Raw genomic sequence first — 10725 nt, forward strand, 5'->3', positions numbered from 1 at the left:
CGGTTCATGCAACGCCGTAAAGCTAGCCGTGCTAACGCGGTTCATGCAACGCCGTAAAGCTAGCCGTGCTAACGCGGTTCATGCAACGCCGTAAGGCTAGCCGTGCTAACGCGTTCCTCGCAACACCGTAAAGCTAGCCGTGCTAACGCGGTTCATGCAACGCCGTAAAGCTAGCCGTGCTAACGCGGTTCATGCAACGCCGTAAAGCTAGCCGTGCTAACGCGGTTCATGCAACGCCGTAAAGCTAGCCGTGCTAACGCGTTCCTCTTGCAGGTATTTTGTCAAAGCGGCCTGGGGTTGGACTTTGCTCCTGCTGACTCCATTTCTCCTCCTCTCCAACTCCTCCTCCGGCAGGAGCATGTCCTTCCTCATCCAGCGGCTGCTGTCTCTCGTGGTTGCCACGGCGATCTGGTACATCTGTACCTCCACTTTCCTCTACATCGAGGGCGTGACCGGCTCGTGTTTTGAATCTCGCGCCTTGGGGGCCATCAACCAGGAGTTCACGTCCATGAATGGCTGCAAGCGGGCCGGCTTCCACTGGCACGGCTACGACATCTCGGGGCACTCCTTCATCCTGGCCTACGCCAGCCTCTTCATCGCGGAGGAGACGGAGCCTATGGCCTCCCTGGAGATGGCGTCTCTGCCTGCGCGGCGCAGGACGCTCCTCCAGCTGCTGTACGTCGCCCTGCACCTGATGCTGCTGGTTTGGGTGTGGATGTTTACCTGCACCTCTGTTTACTTCCACGACCCGTCTCATAAACTGCTGGGGACCGCGTGTGGCCTGCTGGGGTGGTACCTGACGTACCGGGTTTGGTACCTGAAGCCTTTGTCACCTGGACTCCCTCCTCAGCTCCGCCTGAAAGCGCAGGAAGACTAGGCCTCACGGCCTCACGGCTACAAACGCCACGCCACGCTCGATGCGACCCGCCTCCCGGTCCGAACCGCCACAAAGGTTCCGCTTTAGGAAGTTATTTTAAGATGGAACATATTTATTTTCAACCTTTAGCGGAACCAGCAGCTTCCACAGACGTGGCCGGAGGCCGACAAAATCGTAACGTCTGCCTCATCCGGTCACTTTGAATGTTGGGAACAAACTAAAGTATTTTTTTGATCGTAATAAATGTTTAAGATGTAGTGAAAATACTCCAGTGGGTTTTGGTGAAATAAAAAACATAATTTTCATTTTCAGTATTTATCATTTATGGCAACAATAAATTAAGGCTTATGACCAAACATTGTAATAAAAGCACCATAAATAAATGCATATTGAAATCTAAAAAATAAAAAGTATGGAAATGAAAGGAATACGAGTGGAACGTAAAGTCAGTGCCGATTCCCTCAGAGACTTCCAAACGCCTCAGGTAGCGATAGAGAGCCAAGCAACAGACTAAATATCGGAGCGAGTCATCTCCATCGAGGATTCAAGCTCTCCATTATCACAAGGTGAAACTCGATGCTCTAGTTTCTGAATGGGAATCAACCTGATCAGGTGCGACGCGGCGAGGAGATCGATCACCAACCTGCCGAAGCTGCAGCGTGATGCTGATCGTCTCTGCAGGACACTCGCCTGGACTACGACGCCATTCAGTTCCTACGGTCCCGTCTTCAGGCAGGAAGTCCCACCATGACGGAAAGGATCACAGGCACGAGCATGAGAGCAGGTCGGGCCGCGGAGCGAGACGTTAGCATTCTCCAGGAAGCTCCGACAGAGTCCCCGAAGCGACGAGCTCGTCAAAAAATCGGAATCAATGTGACGTTTAAACGGAACCGTAAAAACGTTGCATCCACAAGCGGGCCGCGGTGAAACCCAGCCATTGCTTCTCCCGCTCTCTTGCTGAGGGACGATCAGTGCAGGTCAAAGGTTACGGGCGTAGGAATCTGTGGAGCTTATCTTCAGTAGTGATCAAAAATTCCGCTAAGCTAAAGCTCCTGGCGGCAGCGTTATTTTACTGCATCGATCAAAACATCAAATCTCAGCGCAGAAATGAACACGTGAGACGATTGTAAAAACGGCGGACTGTTCCTTTTAAGGTTGCCTCCATTACTTTACAGCGCTCAGAGTATTCGTCGTACTTCTCCGGTGGTTTTATGGGTTACATTTGGACGGGGGGAGATCGACTGACTATCCCAGCGGCATGCGAGGGTCGTTCGACCCGTTGGCGTTACTGTGTTTTACGTTTTGTATGGGTGTGTATGGGCGTGTGCAAGGCCCCAACAAAAGTGAAACGCGACCCGCCGACCCGAGAGCACACGGCTTCACACTACGACGAAGGCCCCGTCGCCGGCGCTAATCGAGGAATGCTTGAATGGTCGTTCTCCAGCGATTCGTTCTCCTCACAGAGAAGTTGAGACGGACACAGACACACAGACATTAACAGCCGAGGGCGTTCGCTACACGTATTTCTTTTTTAAAAACCAGTAGGCAAAGTAACCCATCCCCCCCAGCGAGCCCATGAGAAAAGAAGCCCCGAAGAACGACGGCGGTTTCTTCTTTACCATCCGGAAGGCGTTGGGCAGGACCGCCGACAGGAGGGTCGTGTGGATGTCGCCCAACACCTTGCGGAAAGCGTAGCGTTTCTGCACACGCACAAAAAAGGTCTGCAGGTTGGGCCGGCTGCCGTCCTCCCAGTACTTCTTAGAAAGTCCCAAGAACTTGAGCCGATGCAACAAGGCGCCGAGGCAGACGTCAGCTAGCGTGAATTCAGGTCCACAAAGCCACAACTCGAACTTCTGACCTGCAGAGAAACGGAAGACGTCACGAACGACGCCCCTTCGACAGGAGACGACCACCGGCGGCACGAACCTCGATGCTCGAGTTTCCTTTTTTCCAGTTCGGCCTCCACTTGATCGAGAACCACGGCTAACTCCCCGAGAACTTTCTTCAGGTAGTTCACGTCGTCGTGGTCCAAGATCTTTGCCTGATAAGCGTTTAGAACAATCAGCGGATGTTCAGGTCGTCCAGTACTTAAACCGGTTAACGTGCGTTTGTTCAATCATTTTTAATTTCTAAATGCAGAATCAGAACCAGAAGTTTACCGTCACTGAGGGTTCACAGAATAGGAACGTTTCTCAGGGAAGTACAGACATCACAAAAACAGCAGCAGCAGGAGTGGATACACAGACGTGTATTAGCAGCAGTAAAACTAGTATAATGACGCAGTGCAAACAGGACAGTGCAAGTTACCGTTATAAAATGTTCATGAGTCCGGGACAGAATTATTAAGAAGCCATTTTGACGAGGACGGGACGGGATCTATTAAAGGTAAACGGCTAATAAGAGGAGGAGCTGCAGATCTACAAACCTACAAGCCGATTAGCTCCCGGAAAATGATTGAGAAAATAAAATCCCGTCTGTCAGAACATTACAGCCAAATGAAATGAACGTAGTAACTAAACCATTTTACTCCCCGCATGAGTTCGTTTCGTTCATCGTTCAGCTGTTTACATCCCGCCGGCCGCCGACAGATTTTACGTTTGGAACGAACTTTCCCTGATTCAATACCAGACAAAAATTATTATAAGAAATTTTGATTTATTCATTTATTATTATTTTCCTTTCCATACAACATGAGTAGCCGGTTATTATTTATTTTATTAATAGAGTTACTATTTATTTCCTGACTTTTTCTTCTGTGAATAAAGGCTTATTTAGTTATTATTTATTTTATTAATAGAGTTACTATTTATTTCCTGACTTTTTCTTCTGTGAATAAAGGCTTATTTAGTTATTATTTATTTTATTAATAGTGTTACTATTTATTTCCTGACTTTTTCTTCTGTGAATAAAGGGTTATTTAGTTATTATTTATTTTATTAATAGTGTTACTATTTATTTCCTGACTTTTTCTTCTGTGAATAAAGGTTTATTTAGTTATTATTTATTTTATTAATAGTGTTACTATTTATTTCCTGACTTTTTCTTCTGTGAATAAAGGCTTATTTAGTTATTATTTATTTTATTAATAGAGTTACTATTTATTTCCTGACTTTTTCTTCTGTGAATAAAGGCTTATTTAGTTATTATTTATTTTATTAATAGAGTTACTATTTATTTCCTGACTTTTTGTTCTGTGAATAAAGGGTTATTTAGTTATTATTTATTTTATTAATAGTGTTACTATTTATTTCCTGACTTTTTCTTCTGTGAATAAAGGCTTATTTGGTGGCTGTCTGGAAAACAATAAATGTTTAGGCCCCCCTGCCATCGTCACACTTTTCCTGTACAAACTGACCCCCCCCCCCCCCATCAGAGAAGGGAGACGTTATGTGGCCCTCACAGGAAACGGTTTGGGGACCCCTGCCCTACAGCATAGCAGTGTAGCTTGCTTTGTACGATTGTCATGAGTCTGAACTCTCATGACAATAAAGTTATTCTGATCTGATAAGGAGGAAAATAATCAAAAGGAGCTGTACACATTATAGATCTGCACATGAATCTGATCAGTGAAGTTCACCGCATTAAATATGAAGTGGTTGTATAAAATAATATCTGTTCCCTAATGAGACCTTAGTTAGGTTTTTTTTAAAGCCGAGACTTTGCTGTATTTTAATGTTTTATGTTTTCTCTTTTACACAACAAGACAAATAGATCAATACTTTTTATTGAGACTCACCATGAGCTTCTTCTGCTTGGACAGGTACGGTTCTGTCAGCTGAGGCTCCTCATGGTCCAACTTCATCAGCTCCGTCGCAGCGTTGGCCAAGTGTCCTGAAAACACACAAAACACACAAAAAAACATTCAAAATTTGTTCTTCAATATCTGCAATGATTATTGACCGATATTTAGGGAATTTAACACAGTCATGTAGTGTGGGGGTCTCTATCTCACCACTGAATTTCATCTAGATCTGATCCAGAATGAAGTCAGTAAAATATTTGACATTTTAACATCAAACCCATTTATGGATTCAAGAATCAGTTAAAAATACACATCAACTCTAATTCACTTTGACTATTCGTGTTGGTGTATAAAGATACCAGAACCATCTAGAACCTTCTGGTGCTGATCCAGATCGCCATGTGGACGGTGGAGATCCAGTTAGGAGGGGAATGAGCTGCTTGGGGGAGGTCTGTGCTCTGTGATTTTCTAGTTCTTTATGGATTCTAGGGTAAAATCCCTCACATGCTAACAGGCTAAAAAACACGACGCCTGATTAGCTTTAGTAGCTAGCATTTGTAGTCCAGACTGTATCTGCTGTGTTCTTGTGACGACCATGATGGCTTCACTTACTCCGTATTTCTGCGGTGGCGTACTTTGGGATCATGGAGTCGGTGGTGAGTTCCGGATGGAGGATACAGCCGTGCGTGTAAGCGTCCATGGGTAGACCATCCAGCAGCCGGCGGTACTGCTGCACGCACTCGTGGAGAGGCGAGTCCGCATCGGGAATCAGCTGCGACACCGTAACTACGGGCCGGACAAGAGCGTTAAGAACCAAACAGAGAACATTTAAATGTGGGTCAGAACTGCATGTTTCATTCCATGTAATTCCCAGAACACCTGACCAGGTAACATCCCTTGCTTGTTTCAGAAAGCCTGATACTCTCAAATAGACAAATTCCTGTAGACTGCAGAAAGCTTCTCTGATTTGAAGAAAACACAAAACACAGTTTAACGCTATGAAATCAAATTAAATCAAGATAAAAGCCCACACAATATGAACAATAACATGAGTGGTTAGTGCTGCACTTCTTATGAAGAAAACAAAGATGGTCCTGCATGTTGTCTCCAAAGGAATAGCTAAAATAAAAATAAAGGCATGAACAGAGGATTAAAAAAGTTAGTTATATTTATACTTGTACATATCAACACGCTGAACTTAGCTTTGGAGATCCGCAAGGTTCTATGTTTGGACCAATTTTATTGATCTTAATATAATTGTCCTTTAATTTAGACTAAGAAAGTCCACAAATGTTCGTAGCTATGCAGATGACACCCAATTGTACTTATAGAATCAATAAATCAAGTTGAATTTCAAGAGATAAAATCCTGGCTACGAAAAACTATTCAGTTGAACTTCTTAGCAAAAGTGTTGGGTCCAAATAAAAATGTCAGATCCAATTTCATCACCAGATCTAACCTGTGGCTTTCATTCTGGTGAACGTCCTGAGTCAAATTTCCCCTTTGAGGGACAATAAAGCTCTGAACTGAACTGAGTCTGAATCTTTGTCGGCTGCACATCAGCCAGATCCCACCGGCGGCAGTTCTGCCTGCAGATGTTACTGAAGGAACCAGCTTCTACGTTTCACTCATGTTTCGGACCACATGCTCCACCTCTGGGAGGGATGGCGTTCGACCGAATGACTGGTTTTAAGGATGGGATGGGTAAACGGGGCTTATGTCCGTGCAAGGTCGCGGTCGGTCAAAGACAGAGAAGGTCTCGATAGTCCCGAGAGGTTTCAGGAGGGTGGCGCCGCTTGGCAGAGCTCCAGAATGCTGAGTAATCAGGACCAGAACCAGCCTGAAGACCGCCGGGGCGTAGATAGTCTACTGCAGCACTGTGGTGAAATTACATAAGCAACTAAATCCACGACAAGAACAACTTGATGTTCAAAGCATTTCTGAGAATTAAGAGTTCTTTTTGATTGGACCCATAAACAGTTTTTCCTGCAGTTAGACTGCTAGGAGAGGGAGGACAGGTGTAACAACAGCCAATCGCGCAGGCAGGCAGGTAAGGCGCGGTCTTACTCTTAAGGCGCGGCGTCTGGACCTGGGAATATTTCAACTTAATCTCTGAGCACTCCAGATATTTAACATTTAGGAGGCTCAGAACAGATTTATCTGTGCTCGAGCTAAAAGCTCGTCCAGCACCAACAAAAACCCTCCGACTGAGCCGTTCACCTGTCGAGGCTGAGATTCAGATCCCTGCATACGACACGCTCACAAAAGGACGATTTGAAAGGCTCTTCTTGCTTTTCGTTGCCCGTGAATCAGAACCTCTGAGCTTTCAAGCGCCGCTGCTCCAAACAAGAGGCCCAAACCAATCTAAGACCTGGGAGCTCTTATCAGAGCCCTCAGGCGTTTGCCGGTTCCTGACATGATGTTGCGGCATGTCTCAACAGAGACAACAGAACACACCCCAACGTCGGCTTCATGACGATCCAACCCTTCGAGCTAACGCTGCAGCTCCTCGGTGACGGCTACAAGCGTCTGCTCCCCTCTCATCCGGTTGAACCCGAGGACTTTATCTCGGTGACATCAGTGCAAAGAGACTCCGCACACACACACACGCACACACACGCACACACACACACACACGCACACACGCCGTTCAGGACGACAGGCGGCCTCAGTCAGCTTCCAAATGTCTTTGCTACCTCGGCTTCACTAGCTAGCAGCATGCAACCAGATGTATTCTGTCCACCAGGCAAAAGACAAACCCGGAAAGACTGTCCAGCAGAAGGTTTGAAGTACATGAACTACTGTTAGCCAGGTGAGCCAGGTGACCTGAGGTTCAAATCTTCCGTCCAGCTGTGCGCTACCGACGCTAACGATCACTGCTGCATTCAGGACCCATCAGAAAGTCAGATAAAACGATTTCCCACATTGCCAGGTTGGATTTTTGTGTGACAACATGAATCGCTGAGTTATACAAGTCGTCTTTGATAGAATAAAAACATTTGGTGGCGATAATTTGTTCTTCATCTGGCGCAACACACTTTCAATGTCTGCTTGTTGAGTCAACGTTTAAAGGAGAAGAGGTCCGCTGCGCCGTACCTCCCACAAAGTGACTCTCCAGGTAGTCTATAATCTGGTCGTAGTCGCTGATGATGGTGTCGCCGTGGAGGAGGACAGGCACCTCCTCGCCCAGGTTCAGCCTCATGAACCAGGGCTCCTTGTGCTCCTGCAGTGGCAAACCGACGTCCCGCTCCTCGCAGACCAGACCCTTCTCATTAATGACTAGACGAACCTGCAGTTCAAACACAACAAGACCAGGCTATGAAAACTCCATCTGGGTACTAGTACACATGTTTGCTTTAGTTGTGTGTCCGGTAAGCAATAAAGAGTTCTTGAATAGCTTCCTTCTTTCCTCAGGATGAGGTGGTTTCAGTTTCCACAACAAGGCCTTGACTGAATATTTCTTTCCTGGTGGCTGTGAGGAACATTTGTCTTCATCAAAATGCTTTTTAAAGCTCGCCTCAGCTTACATAACGACAGTCATCCACCATTTAAGGAATAAATATAAGGAGGACTGCTGTGCAGAAATGTGCGCCGGTCGCCCTTTGACCTCTGAGAGATGAGCAGCAGCTTGTGGTTCCAGCCTGAACATCAAGTTCAGCCTGGCGGTCGACAGTCAGGAGTTCTGAAGTTCACAGAGTGATGAAGCTTCTCTGGAATGAACCAGACACAGAAGATCGATTCATTCATTCATCGAACCCGTGACTGCTTTGCTGTGTGACACTGCGCCAGTGATTGAGGCGGAGGCAATGACGGCGCTGAATCAACGTCTGTATGAACAAGCTAGCAAGGGGGGGCAACGGGGGTCGCGACACCTAGCACCTACCACCAGCTAGCAGGAGAGCAGTAACGGAAAAACGACGGCAGCTCAGGACGAAGGACGAAGGACGAAGGACGAAGGACGAAGGACGAAGGACGAAGCCAAACGATTCTTGCTATTTGCCTGTAAAGCGCTGTAAACGTAGCCTGGTGCAGGCGCCGCCGCGTGACACGTCACGCCGCCGTGTGACACGTCACGCCGCCGTGTGACACGTCACGCCGCCGTGTGACACGTCACGCCGCCGTGTGACACGTCACGCCGCCGTGTGACACGTCACGCCGCCGTGTGACACGTCACGCCGCCGTGTGACACGTCACGCCGCCGTGTGACACGTCACGCCGCCGTGTGACACGTCACGCCGCCGTGTGACACGTCACGCCGCCGTGTGACACGACACGCCGCCGTGTGACACGACACGCCGCGCTTCTGGTGCAGGCGCCGCCGTGTGACACGTCACGCCGCCGTGTGACACGTCACGCCGCCGTGTGACACGTCACGCCGCCGTGTGACACGACACGCCGCGCTTCTGGTGCGGGCGCCGCCGCGTGACGCGTCACGCCGCCGTGTGACGCGTCACGCCGCCGTGTGACGCGTCACGCCGCCGTGTGACACGTCACGCCGCCGTGTGACACGACACGCCGCCGTGTGACGTGTCACGCCGCGCTTCTGTTGCTTCGTCCAGCGAAGAGTCTTTGCTTCGTTTTAAAAGCCTTGATAATATATATATTGAACTATCATACCTGCTTACAGGTGACTTTATAGTGACAACAGATGGAGGGGTTCACCTGCAGAAGGGAGGCGGCGTTTGGTTTGTTTTGCACATCATTCCAATCAATTATTCAGTATGCCATGTCAGAGCACACAGGTAACCATGGTTACCAGCTATAATTAAAGACAGCAGAATATTGACCACAAATCCAGCTGCATGTCAAGGAATACCGGGGCCCTGCTGCGGTGACTTCCTAAAGCATCCCAAACGGGAGATCCGCCCGGCTGCGGGATCAAAATCCGGAGGTCACGGTGTGTCCCGAATAAACGTGCACGGAAAACCCAATCAGGACAAACAGCTCCGCGCCGGAGCCTCCATTTTCAAGCGCTCTCTTGTTTTTACCTTCTGGGAGGTGAAAGACTGCGTCAGTGGTACAGAACCAGCCCATCCCTGCCGCGGGCTTTGGGCTCGGCCGGCGGTTCCTCGCACTCCTCCCCATCCGTCATCTTACCGTCTTCGTCCACGGTGGAGATGGGCCACCAGCTACAGTTGGTGGGGGTAACATGGTTGGAAGACGCCATGACAGAGCGTTTTGTGGTGTAGAGAGGAGATGAGGAGGGGAGGGAGAGGGGGGGAAGGAGGGAGAGAGAGAGATGCAGGAGAGAGAGAGATGCAGGAGAGAGAGATGAGAGGGAGAGAGGGGGGGGAGAGGGGGAAAGAGAGGAGGGGAATAGAGCGAGGAGGGGGAGAGAGGAGGGAGAGAGAGAGATGCGGGAGAGAGAGAGATGCAGGAGAGAGAGATGAGAGGGAGAGAGGGGGGGAGAGGAGGGAGAGAGAGGAGGGGGGGAGAAGAGGGGAGAGAGAGGGGAGAGAGAGGGGAGAGGAGGGAGAGAGAGAGGAGGGGAATAGAGCGAGGAGGGAGAGAGAGAGAGAGAATGAATATCAGCAGCTCGAGCTCCGCGTCATCGGTTCACGCGGCAGCAGCGTCAGGTTCGGTTCGGTTCGGCTCGGTTCGGTTCGGTCCGGTCCGGTCCGGCTCGGTCCGGTTCGGTCCGGTCCGGTTCGGTTCGGACCGCTTCACCGCTGAGATTTTGTTCTCTTCCAAATTGAAGGAGAGTTGAGAGGACCCCGCCCGGCCTGCTCGATGGCCAGTATTTACCTGCCCCACATTCCGATGACACCTGCAGCGCGTCACCGCGTCACATCACGTGGCGAGCTACGCACGAACATGCGCGGTGGCGCGCCGCGGAGGGGGCCCCGGTAAGGACGACTCCCGGGTCCAGATCTATAGGAAATATACCGGATCAAATTATTGCTTTGCTGCTTTAGCCACACCTCATAGCGAATCAATCAATCAATCAATCAATCAATCAATCAATCAATCAATCGATCAATCAATCCAGATCAATTGTGTGACCGAGGGTTTTGAGGGAAAGAGGACGGGGGGGGGGGGCATTTATTATTGCCCCTTTCTCCACTCTGTCCTCTGCCCCCCCCCCCCAACACACAGCTTCCGGTCT

The 10725-nt window shown here is 49.0% G+C and overlaps 2 protein-coding genes across 3 annotated transcripts in view; one reads left to right on the forward strand and one right to left on the reverse strand.

Moving 5' to 3' along the window:
* Positions 1-1996, forward strand: part of fitm2 (fat storage inducing transmembrane protein 2) — a 3192-nt gene extending 1196 nt beyond the window's left edge. The window contains exon 2 of one of the 2 annotated variants that reach the window (XM_068745567.1): positions 274-1996. In XM_068745567.1, coding sequence (XP_068601668.1) covers positions 274-877 — 604 coding nt within the window. In that variant the 3' untranslated portion in view covers positions 878-1996. The remainder of the gene's footprint in view (positions 1-273) is intronic. The other variant, XM_068745574.1, reaches the window with a different exon arrangement.
* Positions 1997-2133: 137 nt separating this feature from the next.
* gdap1l1 (ganglioside induced differentiation associated protein 1-like 1) lies at positions 2134-9786 on the reverse strand. The gene is given in 7 exon segments (XM_068745556.1): positions 2134-2735; positions 2804-2918; positions 4614-4708; positions 5232-5405; positions 7716-7908; positions 9608-9633; positions 9636-9786. Coding segments are annotated over 7 exon segments (1098 nt in total). The 3' UTR covers positions 2134-2391.
* Between the last annotated feature and the right edge of the window lie 939 nt (positions 9787-10725).

The sequence above is a fragment of the Brachionichthys hirsutus genome, chromosome 2 (assembly GCF_040956055.1).
Source record: "Brachionichthys hirsutus isolate HB-005 chromosome 2, CSIRO-AGI_Bhir_v1, whole genome shotgun sequence".
Lineage (NCBI taxonomy): Eukaryota > Metazoa > Chordata > Actinopteri > Lophiiformes > Brachionichthyidae > Brachionichthys > Brachionichthys hirsutus.